At 46.3% G+C, this 21,153-nt stretch overlaps 2 protein-coding genes across 2 annotated transcripts; one reads left to right on the forward strand and one right to left on the reverse strand.

Annotated features, from left to right (window-relative positions):
- Nucleotides 1-805: 805 nt before the first annotated feature.
- LOC119378670 (uncharacterized) lies at nucleotides 806-10,416 on the forward strand. Its single transcript, XM_037647724.2, has 3 exons — nucleotides 806-934; nucleotides 3,399-3,535; nucleotides 9,829-10,416. The coding sequence occupies exon 3, from the start codon at nucleotides 9,915-9,917 to the stop codon at nucleotides 10,329-10,331; it is 417 nt and encodes a 138-aa protein (XP_037503652.1). The 5' UTR covers nucleotides 806-934; nucleotides 3,399-3,535; nucleotides 9,829-9,914; the 3' UTR covers nucleotides 10,332-10,416.
- Nucleotides 10,417-14,330: 3,914 nt separating this feature from the next.
- Nucleotides 14,331-15,228, reverse strand: LOC119378672 (methylmalonyl-CoA epimerase, mitochondrial-like). Its single transcript, XM_037647725.2, is given in 4 exon segments — nucleotides 14,331-14,426; nucleotides 14,429-14,540; nucleotides 14,542-14,672; nucleotides 15,205-15,228. Coding segments are annotated over 4 exon segments (336 nt in total). The 3' UTR covers nucleotides 14,331-14,357.
- Between the last annotated feature and the right edge of the window lie 5,925 nt (nucleotides 15,229-21,153).

The following is a 21,153-nucleotide window of genomic DNA, read 5'->3' on the forward strand; positions in this document are numbered from 1 at the left end:
TTCGCATGGACGGATCGTGAAAAGTTGAACTTGCGCGGCTTGCGATAGGTTTAGCATTAAAAGATGGAAAAAAGTGGAGTGTATCAAGAACAAACTGATGGGAAAGATAACCAGTGGTAGTTAGAGTGGCATGTGAAGCGCAGCTGGGTATGATAGAAAGTTGGTGGGGCGATGAAATTTTACATTTTGCAGGCATGAAAATGATATGAGTTAGTGCAAGATGGCGTCGGAGATAATTCGTCCTGCAGTGGACATAAATGTGGTGTGATGTGGTGACCTTCTGATCAGGAAGGCCAGGTTCTTGTATAACATGCATTAATTCCTGCCCATTCAACAATAGCTTGGGTTATTATCATTTCATTTGGCTTTGCAGCAAAAGCTAGTTAATTTGACTCTCGTTAATTCGGAAAATTGGTTAATCGGACACGTCATCTGGTCCCTGTAAATATACGCATCACTCTGAGACTGGGTGCTCGTTATTTCGGACAGATTTGACCGCAAATCGGATAATTCGGTGCTAAGGTATGTTGAAAAAACTTGCATTTATTGTGTTTATTTCGACCATTCGATAATTCGGACATTCGGTTAATTCCGACATTTTTTTTCCGGTCCTTAGAATCCGAATTGATGAGCTTTTACTGTATCAACATTTTTAGTTTTCTTTTCTCCTTATGAAGCGGTGACTGTGACAGAAATGCATGCATAATGTAAAGGATGTTAAGCAAGTGCCAGCTGATGATTGCATATGTCTTTTAATCGCTCATTCCAGCTGCTGCTGTTGTGGGCTTTAGGTGCCTCCCGATGGTTGAAAGCTATGGCTACGTACCTGTGTTGGCAGCTGCCAGTGGCATAAACACAGAGACGGTGGCAAAGGAACTTGTGGAGAGAATAGAGCCCGATCTGGCAACGGATCTCGAAAACCAGTTCTCACCAGGTTCGTATTTGACAGTCTATCAATACGTGCTGCCAGCTAATACATTTGCGAACAGTTCTACGCAGTAAACATTTTCATTTTTTTCTCATTTCCTTTTATTTGGATAGGTGTGAGTTACAGAATTTCAGATTTGTTGCTGATGGATGAGCTAGCTCTGGTGTGGAAGCTACCGTAGTAACAATTGTATCCTGTACCTTGATATCCCCACTAATACAAACTGTCATTTATTACATGCAGATTTTCCTGGCACTAAAGTTGTGCTCGTTGTTAACATTTTTATAAAAGAAAGCTGAAGGACTAGAGCCCAGCACAGATATACCGAGCTTGAAAGGGATCGTGAAATAATTTGATATACCAAATTGTGCCAATATTAGCTCGTAATAAAACCCATGCACACCTCCTGACATTTGCCTAAACTCGTAACAAACAGGAGATTACTGGTCGACGTATCCAAAAGCAGAAACATCAATAAGCACACCACAGTGATAAATGTTTTATTTTATGAGCAAACAGCAAAACAGCTTGACGGGGCTCAACTGGTTGCACACACAAAGTGCGCAAGCAGCGAGAAGTGCACAAAAAAGAGAAAGCCAGTTTGGTGAGGAGGAAGATATACACTGCTGCATAAACAGGCCTTTACACTATCTTCAAAATGTCAAGAAAGCGAGGCGTGTCGTCATTTCAAATGAGACAGCTGCCACAGGTGAGAAGTGTAATGGTATCATTCTGGATCATCGCTTTGGCAGTGTCCTGTGACTTCACAGACTGTGACAAGGAAGGGGACTGGTGGCAACGAGTCCTTCAAAGTGGAGTTCTTTTAAAAGATCAAGTACAGGCCATCCAGAAGGCCCACGATACGGTGGTAAGGTTAAACCTTACTGTGCTGGTGTGGGAGCCGCCTGTGTCAACCTAAGGGCTGATCTTCAGGACCCGAATAAAGTTCATCGTACCGTGTCGGTGCGTCTCAACGATGCTGAACATCCGGGAAGCTTCTCGCTGTTTCTCATGCCTTTGCTGTACTGTGAACAGTTGAGTAATGTCAAAGCATCTCGCACCCAGGCACAAGAAATAAGTGCGCGGAGACAAGTGGGGTCAGTCTGTCAAGGAAGAAGTGAGGAAAGACTGTAGCGCTGAGAAGACAGGGGGGCTGAGAATGACTAATCTTTTGCTACGTGTGCACGAACTTCATGCACGTGCGGTTCAGTGCACTTTGAGTTTTTCACTGCCCCGCCATGGTGGTCTAGCGGTTATGGCGCTCAACTGCTGACCCGATGGTCGCGGGATCGAATCCCAGCCCGGCGTCTGCATTTTCGATGGAGGCGAAAATGTTTGAGGCCCGTGCACTTAGATTTAGGTGCACGTTAGCCCCAGGTGGTCGAAATTTCCGGAGCCCTCCTCCACTACGGCATCTCTCATAATCATATCTTGGTTTTGGGACGTTAAACCCAGATATTATTATTATTATTCGGCCTTCCTGTGGTGCCGCGTTCAATGTATCGAAAGTGCAGTGAGGAATTTTATATACGTGTGCGCTAGCCCTATGCATTTGCATGGGATTTTCAAGGGGATTTTACATCTGTTCGATTACACACTAATTCGTTAGCATTATGCTGGTTCGACTGTGCTTGTCATAGTCGGGCAAGTCCTTGTAGTTTCTCGTTTTGCACATCACCAAATAAGTGTCTGCCGAGAAATGCATTTTGAAGAAAACAATTTATGGCCCTTGGCACTTTTCCTACATGTGGTCCAGCTTCCACTTCGTCATGTCAATGTGGGGCACCGCGCTTGTTGCGCCATGGTACAACTGTGGAAATGAAACTTGCATACGAGTAGCTTTAAGTGGACTGTATAAGCCTTACGTGTGTTTTTGTAACTATGAAAAGGCTAGAGATTTTGTATTTCTTTCATGCATGTGTTAAAAAATGCTGGCAAGTTGACATGCCTCATGCCAGATGCCATAGGCCAGCTTCTTTTGGTTCTCATTTGGCAAGTGTGCCACCCTTTGGAAAGGACTTGTGCAGATTATATAGTTGGGATAATATTCCAAGGGTTTTCAAGACACGGGTATTTGTTCAAGCACCGAGCCGCTTTCAGTGGGGTTTTGTCCTTATTACAAATTTGTAGAGACAGAGAAGAACTCAACCCAATGTTTTGTTGATGCTCTGTATGATGTTACGCTCAAGCATCACGCATTGAAAATGCTTTGTAAGTGCAGCAGACTTTTAATCCCAAAGTTCCCCTAAAATTATCTTGAAAAATGCATGACTGCATTGTTCCCCACATTTCCCCTCATATACTGGTAGTTTTAGTCGGTGGTGAGTTTAAAACTTCTTCCTGCCATTTAGCAAATCACATTAGACAAGCCAGTATTGTGTTGGGATTCGTACTGCGTGTGACATTGGACAAGCTAGTGTTGTGCTGGGATTTCGTAGTGCGTGTGACCATTGGAACTTTACTTTTGCAGACACAATAGAGAAATCTTTGGAGCTGCCGCTTGATGCAGCGGAGCTGGCCAGCCAAGCAACAAAGCTGCTTGAAGAGCATGATTTCACGAAGTGTTAAATAAAATATCCGACGATGCTTTCAGCGACTTCTTTGCAGGTAAGCTCGATATGGTTTGTGGACACTGTATCCTGGACTTGTTTTATTAATCAGAAGCAAATCAGAAGAAACAGTAGAGCTATTACTAGTCCCGTTCCTGCAAGTTTTGCACATGATAGTAAACTGTCTCTTCGATGTGTGTGCACCTAGCGACATGAATTGGCCAGCGCACTACAAGTTCCATGTACCATATTTTCCGGTGTATAAGATGCACCTTTTTTCCTATATTTTCGCTAGTGTGTCTTGTAATATGCAAAAGGACATATGATTCTGTGAGACCAATATGTCCATTTTCATTCGAGAGTATGATAAACTGAGCACGAGAGCATTCGTAAAAAGATGTCAATTTTTATAATAGTGAAGCGGGTGGGGTTTATATGTCAGCTACTTGTTGTTCAAGCAGTGTGGCAACCACGGAGATTGCGGCCGCAATAAAAGCCAGCGCCGTCACGCGCACTATTGTACTGTCAGATTGTTTGTCCTTAACCTTTGTGACTCTTTTGTACAATTGTGTACATCACTTGTCTTTGCTAATGCGTCGACAAGTAGCGAAGAAAGAGCACGAAACATTGAGTTCGGATATGAAAGGACCTCCTGCATAATAATGTCTTCAATTAACTTCGTTTTCCAGTGCACTGCTGATATGATCACTTTGCTGAAGGCACTACCATGTTGGACGAGTCATTCATTTCCATAAGCAACGTCAGAAGTACAATTTTTCTTTGCTCGAAATGAACACAAACCGAAAACATTTTGCACCATATTTCTAGCCCGAGATCTGATTCCATTTATGCAAAAACAGAACTGAGTGACTCCAGGTAAATAGAAATTTATTTACAATTTATTAAGCTTAATCAGTATAAGACACATAAAATCAACATTTATGACATATTGTGTGTAACAGAATATCGAGTGCCTTGCAACAATGTTGTGTAAGTTTGAAGCAATTGCAGACAGTTCTTCACAGGTGCGTCTGAAAGGGTTGAACGAAGCATTAAGCCCACAGAAGTGAGGCAATAAATAAAAAAGGGCACCACAATTGTTTCAGTGTAACATTTTAACGTCCACAATACCAGTTACAAAAACGAAAAATACCACTTCGTTATCATCTCATCAGTCTCCCTGTGAGGTGTCGCTGCAGTCCAGCAGTATTCGCAGCTTCAGGCTTCTGGTCGCCATTTATGTTTGTATGCGTGTGTTTAGGCCAGCGCAATTTTTTTTTTCCTCCATGGGCGGCACAATCGTTTGTGTGTCCCTGCCAAGCCTCGTAATGCCGTAGAGGCAACCTCAGCGATGTGCTTCAAGGTGCTTACAACGCTGCATAAAGGAGTTACTTGGAGGCTGACAACGGCATCCAAGCGATGCTGCCAACCGAGGCGGAGGATGTGGCTTCGAATCCGCTGGAATAAATATTGGTCTTCTGCACCTCTGGACAGCGCTATTTACAAGTTTTATAGTGCTGCTTACATATATTCAGTGCCACGTGTGACTACGCATTTTGCACTGAATGTACTCTGCGCGCATCATTCTGTTTTATCATGTTGACAGAGTTGAAAATTGATTAGTCTTTTATATCTTTTTTCCCCACAAAAGTCGTAAAAAGTAGGGGGTGCGTTCTATGCAAAGGTGCAACTTATACACAGGAAATACGGTAGTTGGAATTGTAAGGGTAAGATGGTTTTGTTGTCCATTAATAACCTTTCATTATGGGTATATACTTTTTCTGAAAGTTATTATTGCATGTACCCAGTCAGAGTTGTAATTTGCAGTTTCAATGTGTAATTAACTTTTTTACTGGATTGTTAGTGTTACTGCCTATTATAGCAGTGCTGGAAGTGTAAATAAGAACCATTTTCTGACACTGTGTTTCAGCACTGTTGTCTTACATAACGTTATAGCTTGATGATGTTATGTTGCCTTATTACAGCATACATGTGTTTTGTGGCGTGGTTCACAAGTACAGTTGCTGTTTTCTTTAGTAGCTGATTGGCTATCTGGAAAGTGTTCGGAATAGAATACTGCTAGCGTCTACCTTTGATGAACTAGACAGCTTGCTTATAGTTCGCCTAATACATGTGAATATTGGGTGCTGAGCTGTGCTTGTGTAGTACAAAATGCCACAGAGCTTGTGAAAGCTGATACAGCAAACACCCATGAGATGAACTCGGTATGCCGAACTATTGCATATGCTGAACCTGGGAATGCTTGTTGGTTTTCCGTAGACCCAATTAAAAAAATTATTAATAAAAGTCTGCTTAAGATGAACCCCTTCACACATGCTCTTCTGTTAAGACAAACTGTTGCAGTGGCCGCCACGCTGATTGTTCTGCACGGCGAGTATGGCATATGTTGAAAATTGTCCAGTTTACTGTTGGCAGGTACAGTAGACCCTCGTTGATACGTTCCCGCTTAGTATGTTTTCCCGACTCCTACGCTCGAAATCGCGAAAATTAAAAATAACCCATACAGTTGTGTGTAATACGTTCCAGGAAAATACGATTATTCGGCAGCAACGTTCAGCATGCGGAAAACTGTGTCGTATAAACGTTTTGTACTCGGAAACCCTCATTGGTGTGCAAAAAGGGCCCTCTCGTGTACTTGTGAAGCGCGAAGTGGCAGAGAGCAGCCCGCGCGGCAACGGCAGCTTCTTCGCAGTGCTCCCCCCTCCCGCGCTCTCTCTGCTTTGCACAATTGTCCCCTCCGCGTCTCTTCCGAATTGCTCGATCGCCGCTCTCTGTGAACCACACACGACCCGAAGGCAGGCGGCGACGCTGGCGTCAAAATCTTCAAACGGCCTGCCGCGAAAACGCACATGCCGCCGCCGTATCGCCACCGCTGCACAACACGCCGCGACCCGTAACCATAGCAACGTCGACATTGTGCCCAGTGAATATGGCCGATAATTTCCCGCACACTTTTCTCCGGAGCGCATTCGTTTTTGGGTTGCTCGGCGTATTTCTCTGGCTGGGCAATTCTGCCTACCAGCGGGTCGTCAGAAGCTGCAGAAAAGATTTGTTCTGGAAGATATCTGGGAGGTTTCTGGTTATCAGACGCCAAAACGAGGACGATGCGCGCTCGCCGCCCTCTTTGTGAGGACTCGACAAATCAAGTGTGGGCGTTTGGGGACTTCACTTTTGGTTGCCATTACGCCGGGCGTTAGCTTTTAAAGCCGTTCCGCCATGCGAGATGGTGCGATTACGAGTGGCGGCGAACATAGCGCATGTCTCAAGTTAAGACAGAACGCAAACTGATCAGCGCGAGTGTGCGACGTAGTCAGCGATAGCCGCGAACAGCTGTCGCTTTCGGGGACGCTTAAGGGGGGACGCGCCTTTTCGTATCGCGAAAAATGGCATAAAATCGGTTTTTTTGAAAATCGCATTTTCAGTTTCTGTAGACCCTTTTCTATCAGATTCCAAAATATTCTTCACCAAAAAACCACGTAGAAGTGCTTTAAAAAATTGTTACGCCTGCCACGGTGGCGAAAGTTATTGCGGAATAGCAAAAAAAACACTGATTTTCAAAAAAATAATAGCTTCGCAACGGCGCCACCGTTCGCCGATATTTTGGTCTCGTGGAACGAGCATTTCTCCGTCTTCGAATTCCCCGCCTCAGCTGGCTCCTCCCTTCGAAAACAAGCGCACAAAACCAAATGTCCGAAGGTCGTTTCGAGGCCTCCGATTGGCCGCGTCCGCCATGTTGCCCCAGCGCGCCTCGCCATTGGTCCGATGAGCGCTTCGGGGGATCGTCGGCTGCTGCCATGGCTGCTGCTTGCGCTTCGCGAGGTCACGGCTGTCGAAAGTCGCGGTCTTTATGACGCGTTCGCACTCGTTATGTGTTCACGGCTCGTGTCGACGATCACGTAGAACTTAACCACGTTTTAGTTAGGAGCTGCAAGCGGAAGCCCGATCAGATTACGATGGCACGCCGCGCTCGTAGCGAACGTCGTAAGCGCGCGTCTCGGTCCGACCCTTTAGTTGACTCGTCGGATCAGCGGTTGGAGGTTCTGCTATCAACACTTCGTACGTAGTGACGAAGTAATCGCGGGACGACTCCTTGTACTGCGACCTCGCATTACGTACTTTGAAACAAACTCGGGCACCGCGGCCGGCGCGTCTACTGCTCGGCGTCGTCGCTAGGCCTCCGCTCACGGCGCCGGCGGGCGAGGCGAACCTCGAACTTTGCGGGCAAGAACAATGCGTTAGAGGAACCGCGGCAGTGTGCTTCTTCGTAAGCAACGCAGCGCATCGCCCGCCGGCTCCTCGGAACCACGGATGGTAATTTTACGCATCGGCAGCGGACCCCACAGCCAAGCTCGTCGCGCAGCGGCGTCCCGAAATGCGAGACCAACACGTTGCGCGCCGATTTTCCGTCGCCGCACCTAGGGATATTGCGCATCGTCACCGAATGCCGCGACCCAGAACATCGCGTGCAGATTTCCCGGACTCCGCGGCCGAGCACTTCGAGGTGAAATAAAGCACTGTTGATGCAATTTAGGCGCGCTGGAGCCGTGCGTGGTATCGCCGCAAGCTCTCATGAATCATCTGAAAAAAAAAAAAAAAAAAGCCTCGCAGATAACCGTGTCGCCGCACCCGGTGAATTGTGAAGCGCATCACAGTCGAGGTTTACAAGTGAGCTTGAGTGAAGCAGGAGATGAATTTACCTCTGCCGAATTCGCGTCTTGAATAAACAGCTAAGGATTTCTATTCCCCCAATGTTTTGGCCGTAATTGCCTGTTATTTAGGAGGAAGGGATAGGTTGTCATGAAGAGCCACTCTTAGATCCTATAAAAATTATTCAATGATCAATTGCATAAAGACTAAGTGATAGCACAATACAAAAAAGCTGGCAAGCACCACAGCCATGGCCTAATCGCATTTACAATATAACGGGCCGCCGAGAGAAAATTCTCTGCGCTTGAAAAAGGCTAATAATCGATCACTAGAGAAGATAGAAAGGCGGCAAAGAAGAGAGTGCCAAAGGACACCTCCCAGTTATGCTGCAGGATCATTTTAGAACTACATATGTGCTCAAAACTTTCAAACGTCGTTTTCTCAAAATGACTTTTTAGCTAGTGAGGCTGCTTATCCCAGCCATATCTCTGGAACCACTCATCGAATTCCTTAAGTCTTTTTTATTATGTACTTGAATAAATTGCTGAGGGGGTGACAAGGCCATTTTTTCAATATATTGTGTAGGTTATTTATTATAGTTAATCAAAATTTGATTGATAATATCCTAATCACCAACACTAAGTTTGATGGTCTGCTAAAACTTTTCAGCAAGGAATTCAAAAAAAGGGCTCTGTTACCCCCTGAAGTATCAATCTGGGAATCATCACAGTTAATTTCACAGTTCCAGTACCTTTTGAAAGTTCTCCAGGCCTGGGATAAGAGAACAATGTGCATTATTCTGACATACTGACTTGAGAACCAGTGAACACAACTTCATGAAATTTTGTAATTCTTCAAATGCTTTTGCTGTGAGTCTATCATGAAAATTTCATTAAGATATCTCTATAAACAAAAAAGTTGGTATCCGAAGGTAGCCTCCCCCCTTAAGTTACCACTTTCGCGAGATTTCGCATATTGTGTTGCACTGCGAAGAGTTGAGCTTGTTAAGCCTTTAGCGGGTGGCAGTTTTCTTCACGGACGGGGCAAGTCATGCATGATCTTGCGAACGTACATGGTCGTATCCCAAATGCGTATGCTTGAAAATATCACTTCTGCTCTTCGGCAAGCCTAGCCCCATATTTCCAAGCGGCAATGCAGAAAGAACCGACGCTCATGCGGCGCAAACTTTCGTCTGCTGACACGGCGGTAGCGTTTCTTTACGTTTACGCTGGTTGTCCCAAAGTTCGATTTTGCAATATTCGGGTTGTCTCGGGATTTCAATACATGTGACCACGACGTTATTTTCGGTCAGGACTGGAACTAGCTGGCTGACCTCTGGCTGCCAGCGAGATGCCAGGAGTTCGAAAATCGAAGAGTCCCTCCATGTTTTTTGAGAAATAAATGTTTTTTGCCCTTGCACCTCAATATGTCCTTGTCAGCCTCAATTTTTACTGGATTCGGATCGTACGTTTTCCCGGATCGTACGTTTATTTTCCGCGTTTTTTTCGGAAACGTATCAACGAGGTTATACTGTATTTTAAATGAGCACCAGACATAACAATTGGGCATTCAGCATAGAAGATAATTTGTGTTATCTAAGCTTAGCGCTGTAGTATGTTTGTGTTTAGCTGCACTAGCATTTACACTTTCACGCAGTCCTGAGAAAGGCATGTTGTTTTGCAGAAGCAAAAAATGGCGAGTATGTGCCGAGCAAGGAGGAAACGGAGGAGTTGGAGAGAGCCTTGGCAGCCGTCTCCAAGGATGTGTCCATGGCACGCGAATCCCTGGCCAAGCTTTCGGCCGCTGGTGCAGGACAGGGCGACGTTCCCGACTTGCCCGACCTGGTGGACGCCTTCCCAGACTTGCCTCTGAGCACAAGCGACATCAACTCGCTCACTCAGGCACTCATGGGTGGCGAGGCCCTGAGAACCGTGGCCCTGCTTTCTTCCGCCGACCAAGGTTTTACGCTGCTGGAACAGCCCACATTCGTGCCCCAGCAACAGGCCGCCGCTGCGACTGCAGATGCTGCGGCCATTTCGGCGTCTACCGGTGGTTGGCTCCTGGGGACATCGTCAGACTTTGCCACCTCCTCGCCTGCCACGACCCCCGAAGTGCCCACCCAGGGGTCCAACACTGCAGCAGTGTTGCCCAAACGTTCGGTGCTAGCGCAGGAGTCCGTGTCCTAGCGATGAACCGAGACTCTCCGCCGCTTGCCCGGGCCCGAGGGTTCGCTCGAAGTGTTCTTTCCTCCGCGGTGGTCCAACAAGTGCAGCCTGGTTGGGACACGTGTTTTTTCTTTTCCACCTTCTCTGGCTACCACCGCGATGGCGCCAGTTGAAGCTGCAGTACAAAGCCCATGCCAGTTGGGTTTTCTCTCCTTCCCTCGCATCCCGCGGCAGTTGAGAGCCACTGCTGCGCGGCACACTGGGAGTCGCCTACGGGGGTGGTTCTCCGAGACGTGATCAGGGCAGAGGCCGCCGCCGGTGGGTTTTTGGGCAGAAGCGTTCTCCTCGGCCGGTCTCGCACACGTACCTGTTCCAAAGGGGTGGGGTGGGGGGTGGGGGTGCTTATCGTGTTTTCGTGGCGGCTCTCCCTAGCGGGGCAATGTCGCTGTCGTCTGGGAGTCCCGTCCAGGGGCTGGCAGCTGTGGCTACTGCCAGCCTCTCCCTCCTTGTGCTGTTGTGCTCAATTTCTCGTGCATGTGTGGTCTCTACTTCTTTTGTTTTTATTTCTTCCATGATGTGACACTTCACTAAGACTTCTTGAGAAGAAATTGCTAGGGAGCGAACAGAAGCCGTTGCCGTTAACGAGCATGCTTCGGCGTTTTGTTTTTCTCGTTTGTTCCTTCTTGGCCGTGTACAGCTTTTTGTTTGCAACTGTCTCTCTCCGACACTTTGCATCTTTCTCATTGTCCTCTCCAAGTGTTAGGTAGCGTGGTTGTATTATAACTCTTGTGTATCATAGGTACCCGCTGCTGATGCTTTTTTTTTTTCCCTCATTTCACATTTGCTGTGGTGATAACATTTTTTTTTTGTATCGATCCTCACTGTGTTGATTTGGCATGCATCATCCTGTGTATAGGTATTTAATGATTTAAGAGGCAGAAGTGCAAGCTTTTTTGTTGCTTTCTGCAGTGACTTCTGTTGCGCCAGCAAATTGATCGTTGTGGAAAATTTTTTTTAAAACTTGTTTCACTTTGTGATGTGGACCATATGACTTGTGGACATAAAGGTTGCCAGTATGTTATATATATATTGTATAAATATGTATACATGTGTATATGAGTAATGTTTATTCTTAGGGATGAGATAACTTTGCTGTTTCAGAAATGGCGTTATCGGTGTTGTCTACTACACTACAAGAACTAGATTTTTTTTTTTCATTTCGTTTACTGGCAGGAGTTTTGTAGTGTTAGTGTAAAGCATTTTCCTTGTGGCAGGAAAGAATACCATTCTTTACCCTCCTTGGTTCCTGGATACGAACAAACACAACACTGTTCTTGTACAGCTTTTGTTTTTTTAGTGTGCCTCTGGCATGTGTTGTTGATCATGACATTGCTAGGAATGAAACATGGCGTCTCATCAGTTTAGGTCATCTTAGAGTGGGAAGGCCATGCACTGCCTGTCACACTCTTTTATCATATTCGTTACATCATTGTGGTACCTCCGTTATTTATATATATTTCATAAAAGATAAAAAAAGATTACATTGGAAAGCGTGGCACTATTGAAGCCTGTATGTGACTTGAGAATGGAACTGCTCGCAATATGCATTTAGGTCGGGTACGTCCACACTGCCTAGCCTGGCACTGCTATTGGTTCATTTGCGCTGGTGCTTAATGGAATTAAACGACGGCACACGCAAGCGTTGGGAGCCCTACCCGAGGACAGAAAAGGTGGTGATTACGTGGGCAACTAGGAAGTAGGAGCCCCGTTGCTTTCTTGGAGGGCCTGTGCCACTGGATGTCGTGGTTTTGCGCAAGTTGGAGTCCTGATGGGGAGGCACACTCTCTTCGTTACAGGGGTAGCTTTAAGTAGCTGGTTTCGGGGTAGTTGACCACTGTACCGTTTTCAAATGGTTTAGACAAACTCTCGTAACCCTGAGTGGACTGTTACTTCATATCAATGTGCAAGCAGCTTTTGTTAGCAATCTGGGAAAGGAATCGTGAATGGCCTCTTAATAGTATGCTAACTTGCTTTACTTCACTGCTCTAAGGTGCTTCCCTAACGCATTGTGTTCTTGAACGGGTATACATTCTTTTTGGCAGTACAGTGCAATGCGTTCATACGAGCAAAGCCGAATGTTTTCACCTGTGATGCATTCATTTTTTTTTCCTTTTCCGATTACTGGTAAGCACGTTTTAACTGAGTTGGCTTCTAGCCGTTATTCTGAGCCCTTGCCAGCAATTTTAAGCATTTTTCTGAAACAACCTGTCACTTCATGGGGTCAGGTGGATCCAAATGGGCTGGTAGCAGCTTCCGAGTCTAAATTTGGATTTGTATCCATAAGCCTCCCCAGCGGAATAAATCACTCCTGCAACTATGTTGTACCTTTGTTGCCTTGTGCTCATTCTTTGTCTTGCACATTTGCCTTTGTGATTGTGTACTATTGCTACTGTTTATTAGTATACATCATGCAAGTGATTCTGCAAAAGGATAGGCAAAGGGTCTGGACAGATACCGAATTCTTGCAGTAGTTAACTTGAATACAGCTACTTATTTGTCAACCATTACTCTTGCTGTTAGCTTGTCACTTTGTACACTTCACCAAATAACAGGAATTTATTATGCTACTACTGCTACAATGGGTTTGTGGCTTTCAGGGGAAAAAGCTACTTGTACACAATTACAATGGCCACTCGAAGCAGTAAGGTACATATAGCTTATGATATTCTTCCCAAGCTTAGTCTGCAGTGTTCAGACAGTATGACTTTTTGTTGGCTATTCACATAACATCCTACATTACTATTTTTACCTAGCATGTATAAACAGGTGTTTCATGGGAAGTTGAGGTGAAGTGTTCAGTAAAGACCTGGCAACAGAAGACTAGGGGCAGAGTGTGACAGGAAATTCCCGTTCTAGCCCTCGTGCATGTTTGGTGAAATTTACCTATGGAGAATTTTCTCAAATCCAGCATTTGTAAAAAAATGTCAAATGAATTCCTTTCACAGCACACAACTTCTTGTCGATGCATTTTGCATCCCATGATCTCGGCTCTCTAGGCTGGTAATCTTGACTGCTGGAACAAGTGAGTGATACAAATGACATACACTGCCTCCACTACTACCTGCAAACTGAAATGTACTGAAACAACACTCGTCCGGTCTGTTCAAAGGTAAGCAATTGTGCAGTTTCTGCACATGACAAAGGCCATGGCAGATTGCTTTGTACGTGCATATGTACACTGTCGTCCTCTATGAAAGGGAACACGCGAGCACGTGGCCTGCGTTCTGCGGCAGCTGCCTACAGCACCATCAACCGACAGCTAAAGAAAGCATGTCCGCCTTTGGTGTCAGCTATTGGCAAACAAAATAACGAGTCATGGCCTCAGACAAGCGCTGCTAGAATTACATTCCCGCTTCGGTCTCAGAACGGGCGATGCCGCCAAAAGCGGTCCTGCTTTCTTAATTGTCGGTTTGATGGTGCTGCAGGCAGCCGCAGCAGAGCGCAGGCCATGCGATCGCGTGTTCCCTTTCATAAAGGACTATAGTGTACTTAACAAATTGAACATGTCAGTTGATAAATAGAATCGAGCTGCTGCTTTTGTTCTTGCGTAATACCTAAAAAACCTAGAAGAGATTTGAAGTTGCCCATTTGTGTGGCCTATCTCAACTACTACGCTTCATAGCTGAACATGTATTCTTTTCTCTCGTCTGCCTCCTAAGGCTTTGATGTACAATTCCTTTCTGCATGGCTACGTACATGCCGCAGTACTCAGATTTTCATTAATACATTGCCTCTTTTTAAAGGTAATCATTGCACTAAAATGCAAAGCATGTTGGTGCACATCTTGCTACCTTGCCCTGCACAGGTGAACTAGCTATGGCAACGAACAGGATTAGCTGGCCACTCTTGTTTACTTGCAGCACCTAGAACCATGATTGGCATATTTAGTTCTCTTGTGTGTGTGGATGACACTAAAACTTGTAGCTGAAGGGCTACATTGGAGACGAAATGCTGTTAATGAATGCGACTCGACCAAGAGCACTGAATCTACGCCTGCTCCAGCTCGACGAGGACACCTCCGCAATCCTTTGGATGCAAGAACATGAACTGGTTTCCCGGTGTGCTCCGATGCGCGTCTTCTCGGCCAGCATGCGGATGCCCTTTTGCTTCAGGTCAGCCACGGCTGCCTCGATGTCGTCGACTTCCAGACAAACGTGAGGGGTACCGCCCCCTTGTCTTGTCCAGGAAGTTGGCGATGGGGCTCTTCTCACCAAGGGTAACAGGAGTTCCAAATTTCGTATTGCCCACGTCGACGAACACCGTAGTTACGCCGTGCTCGTTCTGGGGTACTGGTTCGCTCACCTACGCAGTAGTAAAATGCCAAAATCACTAAATCAATCATTAAAAAACAAACAAGAAAAAACCTTGAATTCTAGGGTTTTACGCACCAAGACTTAAGATATGATTATGAGGCATGTTGGTAACGGTTATAATTCTGACAAACTAGGGTTTAATGTGCATCTAAACTAAATACACGGGTGTTCTTGCGCTTAGCTCCCTCATCGAAATGCGGTCGCCGTGGCTGGTAATCGAAATTTACCACGCGGGGTTCCCTGAGAAATAGTAACAGAATAAAGAAAAGCTGCAATATACATCTTGAACAAATATGCACAAAGAACAAGAAAAGAAGAGCACTGTGTTTATATCCAAGGCCTGTTAGTGTGCGGCAGAGTTCCACAATTGGGCGCTAACTTGCGAAATGTGCGAGAGTTCCCCGGAAAGTAGACGGAGTTCATCAATCGCGATTATGTGTTTTAACATCGGACGTGAACACGCGTTAGCTAGCCACGTTATCTCACTTAAGTCCCAAGGTGTCCCGGTAGAAACTGGCGACCTTTTCCAGTTGGAGCGTAGCCATTGCAACGTGGTTCAGTTGAGGATTTTCCATTTCTGTCGCGTAATCGACGAAGTTGCAGCGATCGCACGACGGGCTTCCCGGCAGTTCGGGACGAAGGCTCCAAGCAGCGACTGCATCATACTGCGAAACCAAGCGCATTTGTTTCGTATATGCATCTCTACGCAAGCGAGGCGTAGTGTCGCAGCTGGGGAGACTTACCTGCAGAACTACTTTTCAGTTGCTCAGTTCTTTCGCTCCGTCAACGAGAAGCTGGTCTTGCACGGCCAGCTCGCGCTGTTTTCTTTGGAGGTTGGTGTTCTTCCACGAAACTGAAGGTTAAATAAGCGAGATACACACCCGTCAGCGCGGTGAAACCGATAAGACCTGTCACTGCTCCCTTGTATAATTTGCTGGAGAGAGTGTTGACCTTCTGCTTTTTCATAATTCTGCCTTGTTACAACATTAAACCGGCCCAACACAACCGTCCAGCAAACTTTCGTTCACGCCGCTAATTTGGCCAATGGCTTGGCTTGGATTGGCCGCCAGTAGCAACGTGCCATTGTCGTTCGCAGGATACTGCTGTGCAATAACCAGCAAAATTGATTTGTTTAAATGACTGCGCCAAAATAACGCATGTTTTCACGAGTTGTAGCAGGTCAATCCGACAAAATTAAAGTCCCAGACAGACTGAAACATACATAGTCAAAAGGCGGCGACAGGTTACACGACAAGCGACACCACACGCGTACAATAAAAGCATTACATCAAATAATGAATTCATTTGGTTGTGCGTAGTTAACAGAACCCAAAGCGGCAACGATTACATATTTACGTTTAGTATTCCTGGTATTTGTTTTTTACTATTGCAATTTATGCGGACGACGAGCGCTGAAGGAAGCAAACTTCAGGAGAGCCTTTATGAGGTAGAGTTCATTTTAGATGAGGACTCAAGTGCTCTGCTGAGAAGTCTGAACTCCTATAGTACTCAATGACAAGAGAAGGGGTAGAAAACAGCGGGGATATGTTCCCAAGGAAGAACCCAGATTGGTACTAACCACGAAGGTAGGCAATGTGAAATCCATTAGAGTCGGTTATTCCTGGAGGCAAACGGGGCAAATGGAAGAACAATGCAACACATCACAAGACTGAGGATGTAATAAGACTGCTAAGGAGAATCACTAACAGACACAGAGGGTTCTCCATGCAGCTGGGATGCTTAGATGGACACCGACAGATGAACAACTTGAACAGATTAATCGAGGCTTGTCAAAACAACTATCCATGGGATTGCTGGTTAACACGCCGAATGATAAATTAAAGAAACTGGGGCTCCACAACACATTAGCCGAAATAACTGAAGCTCAGCAAATTGCCCACTGATCGAGAGAAGCTCTCTGGAACACAGGGGCGTAGCCAGGGGGGGGGGGGGGGGGGGTTGGGGGGGTTCAACCCCCCCCCCCCGAAATTTTTCAGTTTTGCTTGCGTATATATACATGCACACATACAAACGCACGCACGAACATAGATAAAGTATGGTTGAACCCCCCCCGAAAAAAATTTCTGGCTAGCCCTGCTGGAAGAAGGTCAAGTAGAGCAATACTCGAAGAGGTCGGGTGGTACCCAACCGAATCCAGAAATTCGGGTGAAGACACAGAATAACTAAAAGATGGCTAAGGTTGAAGACTGGGCGTGTTGGCAAAGATGGCATATAAGAGAAATAATCGAGACGACTCCTTTCCCCAGAAATATGCACCCGGTGCACAACCTGTAAAGAAGAAATGCAAGGGCCAAAGCTCTCCCGCAGGAGATAGAACATGACAGAGAACATGCGGGCTTTGTAGATGCTGCATAAGTCAGAGGAAAAAAAAGGCTTTACGGCAGTATACCAGTAGATGCAGCGGACCCACTCAGCACGCTGTCACAATCATGACTAAAGACGCGACAGTCGCGGAACAACTAGTGATAGCATTAGCTTTAAGGAATAATAAGTGAACGCGAACTTACAGTGACTCTAAGATGCTGTTAGACACTTACGAAAGACTTTGTAACCAGAAAGCTACTCAGCTGATCGGTGAGATGGACAGCCAAAGGATCGAAATCCGCTGGTTTCGTGCACACATAGGATCCGTTGATCCATCTCGGAAGAATTTAAACGAGATGGCTAACGCAGCTGCACGACGTCTTACTACCGTTCACTACGCGCCCAGGATTCCAGTAGCATGCAGGAGGAGAACAGGACCGATTACTTACGTATAATGAAGTCACGAACTATATGAACAGAAGAGAATTTCCAGTGCCGCACGCTAAGCTCAATAGAGCTCAAGCGGTGACTCTGAGATTGTTACAGACAAGCATGCACTTACTCGAATCCAAACTTTATTAGCAAGGTATATCCAGAAAGTAAGTTACAATGAAATAAATTGCGAGAAGTATAATGACATCATTATTCTGCATCATATGCTTGGCAGTGTCCTGTGGCTTTCACAGAGTGTGACCAGGTAAGAGACTGGGTGCCAAAGGGGTCCTTAACAGTGGAGCTCTTTCAGATCAAGTGCAGGCCATCCAGAAGGCCCACGATACGGCGGTAAGCTTAGACCTTACTGTCCCGCGGCGTGGGAGCCGCCTGCGTCAACCTAAGGGTGATCTTCAGGACCTGAATAAAGTTCATCATAACATACCATAAGAAATGTTCAAGTGCTGTAACTTTGTTAAACGGAAAGCATGACGGAACTTTAAAGTTTCTGCTAGAATCGTGATAGCGTTGCTAATAATTATGGAATTAACCCTCGTTTTATATATTGCGAATGCGATATACGCGCAAAACGGCACACCGCGACTAGAAGCGCGCAGTGGTTTTCGGCGACGAATGCGTTCCGTAACTCGCCCGAAGGTCGAGCCGCGACGGCGTACGATGAGCAAAGGTAAGTTGTGTTCACGACCAACATACTTGAGCGATAATTTGTGGCGACTTTTCAGCGGCATCAGATGCGTAGAAGTACAGGAGGAGGGAGAGAGAAACTTTGTCCCCGGAGGGAATGGGGCGGTGTTGGCGGAAGCGGAGGGGCTTACCTGGGGTATGTATTCGCTACCCACTTGGCCCAATTCAGGGTCTGGCCTGCAGGACCTCGGGCACTGGGCTGGGCATGGCAACCTCCACTACTGCTTACTATTAATACAGTAAAATACCACTTGAACGAACGTCAGTTAAACGAACTACTCAGTTGTACGAACTTTTTTTAAATCCCCCGTCGAAGCGCAATTGGACCCAATGCTAACGCATTTCAGTTAACGAAATATAGTGCAGATCGCATTTCAGTTCTACGTACATATTTTGTGACACCAGCCAATGCTTCCCACGTCATATTAGTCACAAGTACAACCGCACTTCCTGTAGCATATCGTTACCGTGGCCTTCGTGATAAGTTCCGCCAGCGGAACGCCCAACAACGCCCATTGAGACATGCGCCACTCTGTCTCCAGAGGTGATTGTAGCGAGCGCCCTAGCTACCTCAGGAAGGAGAGAGGAGGAGGAGGAAGTAACCCTCGTATAGGAAGCATGAAGAGTTTCAGCTAAAGAAGCACTGATGTACTTGGCACAACTGAAGTCCTTCTCTGCCCAGCACAGTGTTGTGCTGGAGAAGGTTTATGAGAGCTTGGGCACAGCTACTCAATTCACGACCTTCAAAACACGCTAAATAAGCAGAAATTCACATTCAAATAAGCAGCATTGCAAACAAATGGTTTAATTTCATTTCAACTACTGATGTTTCTTTACTTCCTGATAACAAGTTGCAACGTAGCTATTTCAGTTTAGCGAACTTCACTGTAACGAACTTTTTCCTGGGGTCCCTTGAAATTCGTTCAAGTGAAGTTTCACTGCCTTTGGAGATTTATGTGGTGGGTGCTGAGTACACCCCGACATGATGTGATCGAGGTTAGCTCTTTGATGGCATAAAGGGAAGGGATACATCGCAGGTTGCATAAGATGGCCCAAAGAGGAGTCAGGGAACGTAGGAAGCAGACGGACGAAAAGCACTTGAGGCACAGTGCGATCAAGAAGCGCTGTCAGGTCGAGCCGCACGCTACGTTGGTCGCAAACGGGAACGCAACTCTGCAGTCACGGTGTTAAGATACAGGAAAAAGCGAGGATGCGTAGCTGGTAATCGGTGACAACTTTGACTAAAGACCAACTGTCCTGCGCCTCCGGGTGGCTCCACGGGGGAGATGACTCTTTCGGCCGAGGAAACGATGGCCAACTGTTTCCTATATATATGATTCCCGAGGGGGGCGAAATGCAAAGAACACCAGTGTGTTCAGATTTAGGTGCACGTTAAAGAACCCAAGGTGGTCGAAATAAATCCGGAGTCCTCCATTGCGCCTTGTCTCATAATCATATGGAGGTCTCACCACGTAAATCGCTAGTGATTATTGTTAATATATATTTGAAAAGAAATATATAAACATTAAGTTAAGCAGATATGAAGATTTACGAAGCAGGTGTGAAATTCGGTTGCGAAGAAACCACCACTGCATAGATTACGGCTTGGTGTTGCGCACACTCGCCGACACCTTTATAAGATTGGCCCAGGAGCAAAATCATGACTGTTACTTGAGTCACGCTGAAGAGACCCCATTCTTTGCACGCGCCCTGAATTTGCGGCTGATCGAAGAGGTCCTTTGGACTTCGGGCTTTTTTCAGTGGTGAAGCTTTCGGGTGCACGGAGACGTGTCGATCATGCTCAACGCGCTTTAACACACCTGTTGAACTTTCTATATGAGAGAGGCTCAGATGCTCGTCACTGGAGCATGTGAGATGTGCAGACCCCTGCGCGCCGTGTGTTTAGAGTGAACATCCGCTCGCAGGACAACGTGCTGTGTACAGTAACTCATTTTACTATAGAACAACTGCCTTTCAACTACCTGCCTCTCTTCCCGTCTCCCGCATTTGCTCTTACGTCGGTGAGATGTAGCAGTCTACAGACGTCTTCAGACACAGCTGCCTCCCCGCATTTCTCTAAATTACTTTCACCCTCCTTGCAAGTTTTGCGAGCCTTGAAATCCTTGGCCAATCCGCAATGCCGGGTGTGAGCCACGAAAAAGAAACAAACGTATTCTTCGAGCTCACGAGCACACTTTCTTGTGGATGATGAAGAAGAAGTCTCCTTAGGCCGTCGAGACAGCGAATTTGCTAAGCCCCGGGAACCTGACAAAATGCTCGTGGCTACAGTGATCCTTTCGTTTTCAGCATGTAACTTGTTCTGGGTGAGTGAATGCAAGAGTTATTTCGATCCGCCATCGTTGCCGAATACAGAAAGCAAGGGCAATCTTTTGACATCAGCGAGACTTTCGACTGGCCAAGAATTGCGTAAGCAGCCGCGTTCTACGAACAGTCACGACAGCTCCTTTGACAATATTAACGTTCAATGTACCTGTGTACGCACGCTGCGCTGCCGTGCGCTGTCAACATCCTCTTACTTCACTTTGTCGCGCGGTTGTACCTGACTTTACGGCAAGACGTACCAAGGCGATGAATTGTGTAAGTTAGTTCGACTTAAATGCGCCACGATCAGCAACCGCGCTCAATGAACAAGGAATCCTCATAAGTATACTCTTGGCAAAGCGCTTTACACGCATGTTATTGTGGTGCCTTCTCATCTAGGCAATAGGAAACATCTGGGCGCCGCCATAATACGCCCTCACGGGTGTTATTAATCTCATGAGAGCACCTGCTCGAAAGCGCAAGCAACGCTCTACAACACTGGCCTTGTGCATTTTGGGCGCGGTCTTTTACGTCTTGTATCAATGAGCGAAACATTTTTTGTCGCACGCGACCAGTTTTATCACGAAAGAGAGCCGTGCGTACGAGCCCCAGCCACGTGCGCAGAAATGCGTACAGATCACGCGTCCACGCTTGCAGCAGTTCAAAGAGCGGGCCTTTTGACATAC

Source organism: Rhipicephalus sanguineus, unplaced genomic scaffold (genome assembly GCF_013339695.2).
Source record: "Rhipicephalus sanguineus isolate Rsan-2018 unplaced genomic scaffold, BIME_Rsan_1.4 Seq9225, whole genome shotgun sequence".
NCBI lineage: Eukaryota > Metazoa > Arthropoda > Arachnida > Ixodida > Ixodidae > Rhipicephalus > Rhipicephalus sanguineus.

Excerpts from the sequence above, each read along its gene's own strand:
- LOC119378670 (XM_037647724.2), top strand. The coding sequence starts at position 9,915 with ATGGCACGCGAATCCCTGGCCAAGCTTTCGGCCGCTGGTGCAGGACAG.